At 32.0% G+C, this 15836-nt stretch overlaps 1 protein-coding gene across 1 annotated transcript; it reads right to left on the bottom strand.

Moving 5' to 3' along the window:
- Positions 1–12988: 12988 nt before the first annotated feature.
- Positions 12989–15060, bottom strand: LOC130976901 (chitinase-like protein 2). The gene is made up of 3 exons (XM_057901856.1): positions 14632–15060; positions 13757–13916; positions 12989–13680 (listed from the first exon to the last, which is right to left on the bottom strand). Exons 1-3 carry the CDS (start codon positions 15023–15025, stop codon positions 13260–13262), a joined length of 975 nt encoding a protein of 324 aa, XP_057757839.1. The 5' UTR covers positions 15026–15060; the 3' UTR covers positions 12989–13259.
- Between the last annotated feature and the right edge of the window lie 776 nt (positions 15061–15836).

Here is a 15836-nt window from a genome sequence, read left to right as displayed (position 1 = left end):
GCTACCCTCCGAAGACCAAGTGTAAATAACCGCTGATGCAAGAGTCTGCACTGCAGTGAGTTCCATCTGTAAAAAATAATAAAACATTTCTTAGCAAACTGGTTGAAATACTAAAAAATATTCTTGTACCAATATTTCTCTCCAGTTGTTCCCCAAAAGATATAACCAGAACTGACGAACAGACGAAGCATAAAAGATATGTCAAAATAACATTGTTCTTAATTTATTCATCTTTTCTTTTGTTTACATTTGCTTCATAGGTTGGGATTGGTCTAAGTAGAAATTTTAAGTGGTATGGACAAGTCACAATTGGTTTGCAGATCTTAAAATTTACCGAAAATATTTATGCTGGGAGGCTCAACATTCACCTGACATACACTCACTCTGTTACAGTGAGCATAAGAGAATAATTCTTGTTTCAAAACTAAAAAAAAAAACCATCGTGCCAACACATGCTACTTATGTTCAAACACCTTCTAACATAAATTTAAGCATGATAATTATTAGTCTTTGTTTGCTACATTACTTGACCCAACCCATTTATTCAAAGGAAATATAATTTTGCCTTAACTTGATGCAATAAGTACGACAAAAAAATAAAAAGAGCATATAATAGAGACCCAATCTAAGAAAATACACATCCTATAAACAATGACATCTTATCTCATGCATGGTACTACATGTATCTCTATCCAATTATGAGTTGTGAAACTTACTTGCAAAGTTTGCTCATGATATAAGAAACAATTATATTGCCGGCCAAATTAAGTTGAGGAACCATCTGAACTTGAAACACGAGATCAATCCACCACAACAGTAAAAATATATCTATCACAATTCAAGTTTTCTTTGCTCATATCAAGTACTTTTGTATGATTTATTTCTGTAAATGACAATCAAAATAGTTGTTTGTAACATTTTAATGTTCATATCCAAATTAATGAACGTGAACAAGTTATAAATGACTTCGAATGTTGTGCTCTACGTGAGCGGCACACTCTGCACGAGAAGTTTCTTCTGTTTTGTCCTCTCGCGTACGCGATCATAAACTTGCATACACGAGACCTCTATTTTGATTAAAAATGGGATTTTTATATACTAAACAATCCTCTAACTTTTCAAACCTTTGTAATTATCCTCTATGGTCTGATACCTAATTTTTAAGTTTAGGAAAGAGAGTGAACCTATAAGGGATGTTAAATGGCAGAGAATAAGGTTACGGAGGATGGAGTTCTAACTGAAATAATGTAGACATGCCGATTATGATGTGAATGAGAACTAAAAATATGTTGATTAATCGAGAATGATGAAATATAATTACTGATTGAGTTAATGTGGATTGTTTGGGGAAGTGTGGAAATGTTATGAATGAATGAATGATGAATTGCATTGATGTTGAGAATGAATTTTTAGTTGTGACGCCTAGGCAGTAGCAAGGATTTAGGTTCGTTCCACTTGCTCTAAGTTAGTGATTGTGACGCCTGGGTAGTAGCAGTAGTAGTGGATTATTCCACTTGCTCCAGGTTGAGTCTTTAAATACCCGCCTGGGTAGTAGCAAGGGGGTTGTGGCTCAGGCCCACTTGCTCCGTGATGGGGTATTCCTATCTAGGGTTAGCTACCAGGATATGTCGGGTTGGCTATATAATCGACAGATAATATCATCAGCCATAGGGTAGGCATACATCATATACATTTGTCTGTTTTGTTTGAGTTTGCATTATTTGGATTTGCCTATTTAATTAACTATATCTAATTGCTATATGTTCTACCTGCTGTAACTGTATTCTATTTGTGTTTTCTTTGTTTGTCTTGTGTGTCTTTGCAATTGAGAGATCCCTCATGCAGGCGTAGGTGACGTTGAGGGTTGTTCAACTTGTGTTTTGGAGGATTGGGAAAAACAGAAAGTGAAGGATTGAGCTACAATTAGGTTTAGAACTTGAGAATCTTAGATAATTTACCCTACTACTGGTTTAGTATATCTTTTTAAGTTTAATTCTGAGTGTTGGAGTTCTAGAATTACCTCTGATTTTTTCGGGACCTTATATCTTATGTACGTTGGCACCTTCACCATGCTAAAAATCTCTGGTTCTCATTCCATACATATGTTATCATTTTTCAAATGCAGGTCGAGAGAGCGTCTGGAGGTTCCTATGGCAAGCGAAGTTGGGATGTTATATTTTGGGTTGTCGGTTATGTATTTATGTATATATATATACTCTTAAAGTCTTTTTGGAGAACTAGGAGCTTACTTCATGTATGTCGAGATATTTTGGGATATACTTATATACATGTATGTATGTACATATTTTCTGGCCCGTCTTAGTTTCGCAGGTCGAGACTGGAGCTTGATATTCTGTATATTTTGACATTCCGCTCTTATTTTATATATATATGTCTTTACTTTTCTTCATAATCTAGCTTCTGTTCATGCAAGCGATACACTTTTCTTTTTGCGACTTGTTATTTAAACTTTTTTTCAAGACTCCTCGATAATAATTTTTCTTTCAACTATATTACGTATATATTTTATTTTAGAGGTCGAAATACCACACCACCTCTATTTTATGACTTAAGCGTAAAGTTTTGTGTAGTAGGGTGTTACAAAGTGCACCTGGTGCTCTTGTTACCTATAGCTATTAACCTTTTTTTATTCTTTACAGAAAAAATGGCAAAAGAAAATACCAAAATATAATGTAAGCATATATATATTTGAACAACTCAATTTATTTTGTATAAATATAGTTTATTTACACCATTCTCATTTATTTATAGAAAAATCATGATTTGAGATGCTCCACAAGATCGATTCATGATCATTTCCAAAACATGAGCGAGGCCAAGAAAGCCATTGTTCAAGAGTTGGGATTTGGTGGTTTGATGCATATCCCTGCCATGAAGGTACCACATTAGCTATTGAAACAATTGGCATTTGTCCCGTAACAGACTGAACACATGGTATGGTATAATCAATATCATCCAAGAAAATATAGCAGTTGCCCTTGACTTGAGTGCATCTGGTAAAAATCTATTTTCTAATATATTCTGTAAATCCAATTTTGATATATTATCAAATTATTTCTGTGTTGTTAAAATATTTTTTGCAGGGCCGCGCTATCCAACCAAAATTAACTTTTAAAAACTTAGTGAGGAGAATAAGGAAGTTCTTAGAAGCTTCCAAGACAAGACTTTTTTGCAATTATCAACCTCTATATTGGAGATGGGTGTTGATGGGGAGGAGAATCGGCTGAAATTCAAGAGGGCATTCATCTTTTACATTCAGATGTCCTTCTTATTGTCGACAACGGTAAACAAATTTTCTTCGGTTCACATGCCACCCATTCTTCATGTGGAAACAATACGTGAATAAAATTGAGGTGGTCATGTGCTCAACTTTCTCATAAAGGGCATTAGATAACGCACATTGAAAAAGAAATATGCTATTAATGACTGTCTCTTTACTCTAATAGTTGTATATTTTTACGAATCAACACACAAAAATAGGTTGCTGGATGCAATTCCTGGATCACCATGGGTCTAACATTGGACCAGGTAATTGCTGGTTGAAAGAATAAAAACTGAGATCAAGGATGACATGGTAACTCAACAGAATTATTTTTTTATTTTTGATGTATTTGTTATAAATATATTGTGTAAACAAAAATTTTTTCAGTTTTAGGAAATTGTGAAAATAGCACAGCTGAGAAAATAACTAAAAAAGAGAAAAAGAAGGGATAAAGGAAGGAAGAAAAGAAGAAAAAGAAGAAGAAGACTATTTCTTTGGAAAGTGAAAGTGTTGCTGAATCCGAGTCTAATTCTGAAGATGACTCGGAGGAGACACCAAAAAAAATGACCTAAAAAAATGGCAAAGAAGTAAGTATTCTTTTTCAGTGTATTTTTTACCATTTTATTGTGTTTATTTGACTGATGATTGTTTGTTTTTTCAGGATGGAATCCAAGAAAAGAAAATACGTTATTGAGGATTCATCTTCCGAAAAAGAAAGTGAATCTGATTATGAGTAATATTATGAAACTATCATTGAAATATTATGTTTTGTTTTTCGTCAAAATTTTATTCATTAACAAAATTTTTTGAATGTATTGTCAGAAGTGAACAAAGTAAGGAAATAAGAAAAAAAGATTGAGGAAAATAATTCACAAACCTGCAAAGAAATAAGTATTATTTTTCGGTGTATTTGGCTTGTCTTTCGGTGTTATTTTGGTTTGTGGTTTGGTATACTTTATTTGTCTTTCAGTGTGAATTGAGATGCACCTGGTGCTCTTATTATGTTTTTTATTTTATCAATTTTATTGTGTTTATTTGTCTGATGATTATTTACTTTTTCAGGATGGAATCCAAATAAAGGAAGCATGTTATTGTGGATTCATCTTCTGAAAAAGAAAGTGAATCTGATGATGAATAAGATTCAAAAATTATCATTATAATGCTATGTTTTTTATTTTCGTCAAAATTTTATTTATTAACAGAGCTTTTTGTATGTATTGGAAGAAGTAAAGAAAGCGAGGAAATAAGAGAAAGAAGATTGAAGAAAAAAATCAAAAGCCTGAAAAAAAAGTAAGTTTTTTTTTCAGTATATTTTGTAAATTTTATTATGTTCATTTGCCTGAAGATTATTTACTTTTTCAGGATTGAATCCAAAAAAAAAAAAACATGCTATTGAGGACTCATCCTCCCAAAAAGAAACGGAATCATTATATTTTTTTTTCATCAAAATTTTATTTATTAACAGAATCTTTTTGGTGTATTTTTTTCATTTTGAGTAAGATTGAAGAATGATGGTTTTAGTGGCTAAGAGAAGATGGGTTGAATCTTAGCCCCCTTTTTGCTTGATTACACTTTTCTGGTCTTTGAGGAGACTTTTCTGTTTTTGTCTCGTTCCTAGCCACGAGACTTTTATTTTTGTCTCATCACTTGGCACGAGATAATTTTTTGTTTTGGCTCCTGTGCAGCAGAAACAGAAATGGAGTAGTAGAGAGAGAAAATTACACCCAGATATATCCTGGTTTAGCTGCTAAGTGTAATGCAGCCTACATCCAGTCTCCATCACAATAATGATGGAATTTCACTATAATCAACCTGATTACAAACTGTAAAGTGCTAACCCAACTTACAAGGGGATTCTCACAGAATCATGAAACACAACATAGATGAACAAAGGAACTCTAAGACATCTATGGCTTTTTCTTTTAATTTTGCACTCTCTGCCTTTTTCTGCTCTATGGCTTTTTCATACAAACCTCACTGTTTGTCTTTTTCCATGAGACTCAAGACATGATAAAATTAAACAGAAAAATACTAAACAGAATATATTGAAGGAGAAGAAAATCTGTAAGCTTAGGTAGCTATGAGAATCCTGTGCCTTGCACTCTCACTGCTTACTTCTAACTCCTTGAATCAAACCGTGACTATTCACCCCTTTTATAGAGAGGAGAAGCCTTCACAGTTGAAACAAAAACCAAGCTTAACTTCTTTTCCTTCACACATAACCGGTTCGGCCAAAGAGAGAGAAAAGGTAACTCATGCAAAACCCAACATGCAAATACCTTTAGTTCTTCCTTGGTCATCAGACTTCATCAATCCGAGCGCTCCATCCTTGGCTTGCTCTCCAAGATGGATTTCTGGCCCTTGATGCTTCATGATGATGATGGCTTCATCTGCTCCAATCTCTGCCTCTTCCATCACGTAGCCACCCTAGCTACATTCTGTGATGGTTGAGCAGAATCAGAGACAAGCCATGCCTCCAAAAATCTCTTCCTTGTTGGCCGAATCTCCTTCTACCATCATTTTTTGTATGGAGAAGCCAAGATTTCATCACAAAATCTTACCATAAGTGAATGAGAATCTTAGCCACAGCATACTTTTTGTTTTCTTTTTCTTGCCATCATGGTGATGGTCTTTAGCTTACTTCTAGCTTCATCTTGATAGCTTGCAAAAGCTTCCATGGTTGCTGGGTAAAGACCGAAAGAGAAGAATGAAAGATGAGAGAGAATGTAGAGTTAAAGTAAAAGCAATTAATTGAAATGAAACAAATTAATGGGATTGCTTTTACTTCCCTTGCTTGAGTGGCGTGCTGCATTAATCAAATCAATCATGTCACTCATACTCTCTCTCTCTCTCTCTCTCTCTCATTTATATTTCAAATGCTAGCAAATTAAATTTTGAAATCCATCCCTCAATAAGACATGGAATCCGTTGGAAACATATAGCCAATTTGCTTTCTTTCATTATGTTTCGGACCAAGCATTGGATCTTTGGTTTGATATGGGCTTAATGTTGAAGTTTAATAAAAAACTGGCCCAAGATAGAGTATTTCAGCCATCATTCATATGGCAAATAATAACATTTACTTTCCTGATGAGTTGTTTTTTGGATCATGCATGAGGACAAATAGCAAAGCATGCTCAACTTGGGCTTGTAATAATAATGGATCAACTTGGCCCAAGTAACACAATAAACAATTCAGCCATACTTATCATATATTCTTGCATCAAACCATAGCTGAATATAATTGGGCTTGCACCAGAATTTTATTTTCGACCCAATTAAAAATCTGCATCACAAAATTATTAATTAACACATGTTAAATGAAAATCAAATTAATAATTTTATAATTAAATATTTTAATAATGTTTGTTCATCATCAAAGTTAAATTAGAGTTTTCCAAACTTATCAAAGAAAATAAATGATAAGCTTGCACAAAATATATGGTGCTTTTCAGTGTATTTTCCAAATTTTATTGTGTTTTTTTTACTTGATGATTGTTTGCTTTTTTTCAAGATGCAAGAAAAAAATACTGATGTTCTAGAAACTAGGCTCCACTCCACAGAAACTCACTATGATTCTTCGCAAATGTAAGATTCAATGTCTAAAATTCTTTCTTTGCTAAAATTTTATAAATTCTTATGTATTTACTCTAGTTTTACTAAATAATTTTTATTTTGTCCTTAGAATGCCACATGTAAATTTGGGAAGTAAAAATGATGCTGTGTTTTAAACACAGATAAGCTATCAGAAAAGTGTAAATCAACTAAGTGATAACATGTAATTTTTGTTTCTCTTACTATTTCTTTAATTTTTATGCTACCATATTCTATTTCTAATTTCATATATATATATATATATTAAAAAAATCTTTAAGATTTTATGCAAGAAAAAAAGGCAAGAAAAAAAAAGAAAAAACTGCAACTATATAAATTCTCATATAACAGAAGTTGTGTTTTTATTGAATATTTGAGGTGTAGTTGTGAGATAATTTCGATGTATTTCCAGTTTAAGAAACAAGAAGAATCATTGAATGACTAACTCCTATTTCGATTGGAATAATAGATACTAATTCTAAAGGATAAATGATTATTCTTCGGAAATATACTCATTCTCAATCAGAACCACTGAACATGTGAGTTTTTCAATTCACTTTCAATGTTCTATTCATTGAGTTAATCATTTGCACTTGAATGTTTACTCTATATTAATTTTTTCATTTTTGTTTTTCTTAGAGTTCCACTTTAAGCATGTGCTCCTCCTTCGGAAATACCTGTGTCAAGCCCTCCCTAAACTCAACAAACTACTGAAAAGTCTTCTGGAGAGGAAAATATAGAAGAAGAAATTATTAATGCGTAACTATTACATAAAATTCTTTTCTAATATTTTTGGGTATTTAGTTTCTCTTTCGGTGTATTGCTTCTTATTTGAGGTGCACTTGATGTTCTTGTCCTCTTTTTGTTGTAACTATACAACAGAATATTGATTTTGTCTATTTTGAGAGACTTTGTTGATGCATTTGTTGTAATTAGCCTATAGAAATTTGTTGTAGTGCTTCTGGTGTATTTGGTTCGTATTTCAGTAGATTTCATATGAATTAAGGTGCACTTGATTTGCTTGTAATAATTAAATTCTTTTTCTGTAATTCTGTAGTCCTCCAAAACCTCAACAACCTGAACAAGAATCTCATGAGGAAGTAGCTCCCACTAATGTGTAAGTTCTACTTAATAAAACTCTTTTTCAATATTTTTTATGTGTGCTTAAACTATTTTATGTGTCACCATACAGTCATCCACCCGCTAAAGCCGTGAATGATGGAATAATATTGGTTGCCAACGCTGCATTGAAGAATTGCTTTTCTGTACCATCATTTAGCATTGGCTTCTTAATCAAGTGAGGAAGCTACACTTACACAAGAGGGTGAACCACTAGCTGACAAAAAAAAAATCTCAAGACAGCCCAATATAGGTGGAAGAGTTGGAAGAATTGGTTAAGGTCATGAATATTGAGGTTGCAGCAGCATTAAATTATGCCAAAGAAAAAAGTTTCTCACCAGAAAAAGTGCAGCCTACACTGAGCCTCCTTGACAAGTTTAAAACTCCCGTGGGTAAAAAGAAATAATAGACGATCTTAAGGAGAAATGCTTTCATTGGGTCACAAATATCAAGACTAATGATGATGGATGCTCTAATGAGTAGGAAACAATTTTTAAGCTGAAGCATGAATCTCACATGGAAATAACCAGAATACGCTTTGATTCTTTAAAAGCCAAATCAGATATCAAAAATCTGGTAATACTAGAATAATATTAATGATTTTGTTATGAGTTGGGCCATATATGTATTAAGTTTTGGTTTTTTATTTTCGTAGGTTGTCTCGGCAATGTGTCAAATTTTGAAAAAAAAAATTGAAAAATTTGAAAAACTCATATACTTTCTCCCCCCTGATATTATGGTAAGCTGTAGTACATTAAAATTTCGGTGTATTCTTAAAATATATTATTTGTTGTAACTGTTTCTTTCGGTATATTATACAAATTTTGCAAAATGTCACGTTGGTGAGTCATGAGGAAAAGTTCATTCATCCAAAGACTAACAAACCCTTCCAGATTAAAGACTATCAAGACTACATCCCATTTTCAGACAAGAAAAAACTTGCATCCTATCTATTTGTAAGCTTTCATTTATAAAGCTTCTTAAATAATTCTTACATTAGGTGCCAATTAAACTAAAAAATTATTCTCTTTGACTAAACTTCAGATATTTTTCCCAGTTTGCTATGTGCGACATTGATGGATATGGATGGTGGATGTTGAAAAGAAGAAATTTCAAGTCCTTCATCTATTAAGCAAAAAATCTCCTTCGGAAGACAAAACAAAAATTAATAAATTTTGTTTATTTGATACAAATTTTTGTTTTCTCTATAAATCCTCTTATTTCTGTCTGTCTAAAATAAGGTGCACTGGTAGTTCTTGAAAAAGGAAGAATAAATTCTATAATATACCGAATTGCTTCCCGAATACACCAAAATCTATTCAAATAAACACTGAATTTTGTAGGTTGAAATTATTTATTTCGGTGTAATTTGGTGTTAAATATAGAGTTTCTTATATTTAGCTTGTTTTAGTTTTTAGAGTTTCATAATTTCACAAATGAGGGTGTTTGCTGAAGGAAAACCTTTGGTAGAAAAAAATGAGGGTGTCGAAGCACCATATGTCAACATCAGTGGGCAGCGAACGCAATATGTAATCTTTCTATTTAATAAATTTTACTGTTTTTTTTTTTGTTACTTTCCTATTTTAATGTGTTTTTTTGTTTTTGTTTTTACATATGATTGTGCAATATATATGATGAAATGGCTAGAGATAATTGATCCGAAAAAGATCAAAAAGGGAAAATATTCATGGAAGAATTGAAAGCAGGTAACTATCTTTAAAAATAGAAAACTCTCGCTTACTAAATTAACGGAGTTTAATAAAGAAATTTCTTTAAACTGTAGGAACAAGTTGATCATTTTAGAATCGAATATGCTTTACTCATTCTATTTGATGAAATGAATCAACTCAGATAAAGACATTCAAGAATCTGAAGCCATCAGACTATCCAGACCATCTGTTGTATTATTAAGTCCTTATTGTACATTTGAATCAGGAGATATTGATAGTACATATTTTAAATATTGTAAAATGTTAAAAATTTATATATTGGTTGTGTACTGAATTGTCTGTACAATGTATAGTTCAAACAAACACATACTTTGTATGTTTGTAAATATTCAATTTAAGTTTTTCATAAAATTTTTTTGCAAAATTATACTTCTATGAATCTATCTGTACTTATTGAAATATTTTTAATCTAAATAAATTCAGGTTCAAAAAATAGAGAAAAAGAAGAATAAATTCTATAATACACCGAATTGTTTTCAAAATACATCAAAAACTATTCAAATAAACACCAAATTCTATGTAGTATATATTTAAAACAAACAAATCTCATCAAATAATTGAAAAAACTAATTTCAAAACATTGTAAAATAGAACAAAACAAGAAAATATAAACACTAAACCTCATTTTCATAAAAGAAAGAACATTACGTAGATTACAACGAACTTGTGTCAAATAACAACGAAATAGATTCATAAACATACCAAAAATCTATCTTATTCTTTTGAATCTCTAAACTGATAATTCATAATATGTTCATGATAATGACTGGAATTTGATTACACCGCTGAACCACCATAAAAAAGGTTCAACTGCAAAAGATAAATCATATATTAGCAAAATTATTAACATGCACAAACTCAATTTTTGTTGTTTAAAGAACACGAGTTTTACCTCACTTAGAGCTTTCTTTTTCTTTTTCTTTGCAGCATTTGCAATCTATTTTTTAGTGTTCGATCACAATCTAAACCAAAATAGTTCTTTAGATTTCAATTGTACCAATTACATATTATCTTTAAAATTGGCAAAAATACACCATGTTAGCTCCTCAATCCTTTTCTATCAAATGCTTCATTATGTTGTTAAGAACTAATGTGGTACATTTTCGCTAATTTTGGAAATGTAATTGGTGCAATTAAGATCTCAAAGACTATTTTAGTTCACGCAGCTAATCTCAAATATCACCTTAAAACTTAACTCGCCACAATACCAAACAAATAGGGAGAAAAACTAAAAATCTTGCTAGTATTTTATAATATCAACTTGAACTAGGCATGTAAACCGGGCTAATTAAGCAAATAATTAGTTTCAATTACTATGGTATAACAACTACAAATCACAAGTTACTGCAAAAATACAAATACGGCCCTCTCTCCCACGAGGAAAAACACAAAATCTCCCTAAGGGTTACCGCTACCGCCGCCTTAATCTGGGCTACGGTGGCTCTCCCCTGCTCCTTTTCCTTTAACCTCTTCCTCTTCTCTTCTTCTTCTCTTTCTCTCCTCCCTTATCATCCATCATCTTCTTTGTTTTACTTTTTATAGCTATAGTTTTATTTTTCCTCTTCACTTTTCACATCACCCACCACCGTCACTCTCCCACCATCCACACCATTCGTCGCCGCCTCTCCCTCCCTTCTCCTACGCGCCCCTTTTCTAGTTGTGATTTTTGTTCGTATTTTTGTTTTTTCTTTTAGAGATCTAAATTTGAGATCCAAATCTAGATTTATAATAACCCTTTTGTGGTTATTTATTTTCCTTTTACGGTTTTCATTGTAGACCATTATCGTATTTGAACTTAACTCTGTGTTCTTGGTTTTAATAATCTATCCATAGTATTTTTCTCCTCTTTTGTGGTGATGCTCTTGGTTTCTTTTATGGTTATTGGTGGTAATTTGATGTTACAGATCTTTTCAGCTTTAAGAGAAAAATTCTACAAAAAAATATTTTTGTTCATAAAAAAACTTTCAGATCTTGAAAATATTCAGATCTATATGAAAAAGATCAGAAAAAGATGTATCTTACTGTCTTACATCACGTGTGTGTAGATCTATAAAAATAAAAGAGACTTATATTTCTCTTTACTTCTACTTTTTAAAATTTTTAGTAATGAAATACGTGTCTTCTTTTAGATTATAATTCAAAACATAGGATATTTATCTTCTTATTATTAATGTAGAACTGATATTTTTATGTCATTTATATGTGCCATTTGGTTTCTCTATGAATAAAATTTTTTTCCTAAAAAAGCTAAAAATCATAAACCGAATTCATAGTTTACCTAACGAAACAAGTATTCAAGTACAATAGCACCAGCCACTACAATGAAAAGTACAGCAGGCTATGCACAACCGAATTTATGATTCACTTCAACAAATGCTTATTGGGATAAGCAACTTCAGCAACAATGTACATGTTTAACAACACAACAAAACATCTCATATACCTGACTTTGAACTTTTTCTTTTCTATACATACTTACTGTAGAGATGGATGTTGGAAAAACCATTAGGAAAATCATTATTTTGGAAAATCTTACAAATTAAATCCAATTTAATTTAGCACAGTAATCAATTTTCTATCCAAGCCTAAGAACATAATAGATATCTACTTAGACAGAATTCATGCACTAGATAGAATTCAACTACCAGGATCTTGATCTACAAAAAAATCTTACACTTTTAAGTTAATAAATGAAATCTTACCTTATCAGCAACATACATTTACATATTGTAGCGACCATGTGAGCAAAAAAAATTTTATTCTATAATCACTAATTTTAATCTGTCTCTATTAAGAATTGCACCTATTATAGTAATTTACTGTTTTAGCTTCCAAAAGATTTTTTTTTTTTTTACAAAATAGCCTTCTAAAGAAACAAATGATATTTTGGTTGGCATTTTGTCTTTCCAAAGATATGAATTTGACATAATACACCAACCCTTTTTTGAAATATTTGAAAAATTATTTAAAATGTACATAAAACCCAGAGAAAAGATTTGATCTCTAGATATTTCAATTATTTTCATTGTATTTGATGTCAGGATTTAGCTAAAATGTTCATTATACACGTATACTATGTTACAATGGTGTTTATCTTACAAAAGCCTAAATTGTTTATGTCGTCATTAACGGCCTCAACTTATTTTAGAATCAGTTATGCTTGAACTTCTACTTACCTCATCCAGGGACTGAGAATAAAAGTAGAATGTACCATGCATTCTGATTCAAGAAGAAAACAAACAAAATTGTTGACAATCCTTAATAATGATAAAATATTTCACTTTTTTTTTCTTTTTTTTTTTATGCACATTGTACCAAAAATATATCCAAGTTACACATGGAGGTATGCAATTAATAAGAAAACCCAAGAAATACGCACGTTTATAATCTATACAAATTTTTAACAATTAATATCCACTCCAAATTAAAGCTGGGTTTTAAAATTTCCACTCCCATGCATCATCATTGCATGCATGTCCCCTCCTTTAATTTTATTAGAACTCTCCAAAGATTTTTTCAAGAATTCTCAATAATCAAGTTGTTGAAGAAGATGGAGGCCCAGCGGGCTTATAGGGCTTTTGCTCAGCACAAGAGAGGACATCATGGGGCCCAGCTTCTTCTCGGCCAACACCCATGAGATCAAGATAATAGAGGTAATGAGAAATAACGTTGTTCATGTCATCACCATCAGAACCCTGGCCACAAACTTGGTCACCGTAGAGAACATTGATTGTGGCACCAAAACCTGGGACCCGCTTTGCCAACGTGTCATTCTTAGTTGGCTTCCAGTTGGCATGAAAGGCATCGTGTGGTGAAGGAATGTGCTTGTCTGGTGGGGTCATCCACGTGTGTATTGCTGCTTGGAATGCCAGCGTGGCATTTTGCTCTATGTATTCTGGGTGGTCCAATAGGTTCACCTTTAGGGCTTCTCCTATTTTTCCATAGTTGTAGTTCCTGTTCATCATTTATTAGGCATCAAAGAAAGCAAAGTGATTAAATTAAACTAAAAAGAAAGAGGTAGAAAGGGAACCAGTAAATAGGGATGGCGCCACGGCCATAATAAGCGGCGCCAGGGGTGCATGGATAGGTCAACTTGTAGTAGTCATCACAGTAGTATTTATCTGGACTCAGTTCCTTGTTGTAACATAATCCCCATGCTAAGGGTCCCCCTGTTGCCACCCCATATCCACCTGAAATCAATTTTTTCATTCCAACAATCTCATCAATTTCTTCTAAATGCTACCATAATAATACAGGTAAAGGCGTAAGTGATAATTAAAAATGATTAAATAATAATTTAGTCAAATTTATTAAATTATTTAACTATTTTCGAATATTTTTCACTTGATAATATATATAATCCATTTTTCTAGTATGTATATATGGCTAAAATCAATATAAACCACTTACTGTATTAAATGACTTCCAATAATTAATTGAAAAACTCTTAAAATCAGCCATTTTTAATATTTTTTTATAATTATTTAATTATTATAAATATTAAATTATCTTTAATAAATAAATTTAACAAATAAATTTTATTAATTTATATATACAAATTTTGAAAAATATGAGTATAAACTATATTAATTTATATGTGCAATTTTTTTTTACCTAGAGATAGAAAGACTTACCCACAATCTTTTAGGTGAATATGAAAAAACTATGTCATTTGAGGTATAACTCATTAACTTTTTAATAAATATAGATACAAATTATGTATTTTTTGTATATAAAATTTTTGTAAATATACGTATAAATTATTGTTAATCTAAGTGCTCATAAAAAATAACAATATTTGCTGAGAATATGTAACATTATTCTAATTAATTAACATAAATTTTAAATATACAATTTTAAAATTGTGGATATATATATATATGTATATGATGCTATATCACTTACAAGAAGTCTTGCTTCCCACATGACCAAGAAAAGCAGCAACCTCTTTCATGCCACCAAGCTTTCCACCGGTGGTCCCGAACCCAAGAGGCTGGTAGAGCGCGGCGGCCGTGATGAACGACTGGTAATCCCAGAATCCGACGGCATGAGCCACCGGGGAATTCCTCTTTGCAAAGAGGTTCTCAAACTGGTAAGTTTGGAAGAAATCAGAGATTGTCTCATTACAACAATAAGCAGAGAAACCCTTACACTCCCACCCTTTGTCACAAAGCTTTTTCCCCTTCACTATCTTCACCACCGGCTTCACCGATGATTGTGCATTAACCACACAAACAACAAACAACAACATCAAAACCCATGATATTGTTGGATTCTTGTTATTGTTCATCTTCTTCATGTTTTGTGTTATATTCAACGATGATGAGTTGGAGCAAAATTGTGGGAGTTTATTTATAAAAAAATGAAGAAGTTGAGTGTAGTGTGTAGTGAAAGGGATGGAAAGGGAGTGTGTAACTATTATTAGGAGGGAGAGAATTTTCAAGAGGTGGAGAATGTGGAGCTTTTGCTTCCATTCTCATTCATCTATCTCTACTTTTGATTTGATTACAAGTTAAGTAAAATAGCATGTATGGGTGGGTGGGTGGGTGGTTTCAATAAATTAAATGTGCTTAAACAAAATCAAATTACTAAACTAGCATTGGACCATGGCTTAAAGCTTGTGTCATTGTTGCATAAATTGTTTATAATTACGTAAAAGCTTTTTTTTTTTTTTTGGGTCAAGAATTACGTAAAAGCTTTGAAACGCAACTACAAATTCAAATCACAACAGTTATTAGAATGGATACTTATTGCTTTTTATCCAAATAGCTTTGGACTGTTTGATTGTAATTTTTGGTCAGGAAAAAGCCTTTTTAATCCAAAAATAGAATGCATTGACACACATTGGACCTCAAAAAGTCAAATCATAATTTGTTATATTGCATTTAACGTGGGGAGATAAAAAATGAAACCAAACAGAGCATTTTTTTTTTCCTTTTCACTGAGGGAGAGTTTTATTTTCTTTGGTCATGAAGGAGGGTTTGTTTATAGTCAAGTGAATCGGATTTGGTCCAATTATTCTCTTGGGCTTAAAACTGAAGAGGAGCTGGTCTTATTAGGCCCAAATAAAGCAAGACCCATCCAATCAATAAATTCCTATTAAATCAGAC

The sequence above is a fragment of the Arachis stenosperma genome, chromosome 4 (genome assembly GCF_014773155.1).
Source record: "Arachis stenosperma cultivar V10309 chromosome 4, arast.V10309.gnm1.PFL2, whole genome shotgun sequence".
NCBI lineage: Eukaryota > Viridiplantae > Streptophyta > Magnoliopsida > Fabales > Fabaceae > Arachis > Arachis stenosperma.
Note: the sequence above shows the minus strand (reverse complement) of the source record. Positions and strands in the feature narration are given on the sequence as shown.

Excerpts from the sequence above, each read along its gene's own strand:
- LOC130976901 (XM_057901856.1), bottom strand. The coding sequence starts at position 15,025 with ATGAAGAAGATGAACAATAACAAGAATCCAACAATATCATGGGTTTTG. Across the intron at positions 13,917-14,631 it reads TGTGGGAAGCAAGACTTCTT|GTGGATATGGGGTGGCAACA; the intron begins GTAAGTGATATA and ends AATTGATTTCAG. Across the intron at positions 13,681-13,756 it reads GGCGCCATCCCTATTTACTG|GAACTACAACTATGGAAAAA; the intron begins GTTCCCTTTCTA and ends AATGATGAACAG.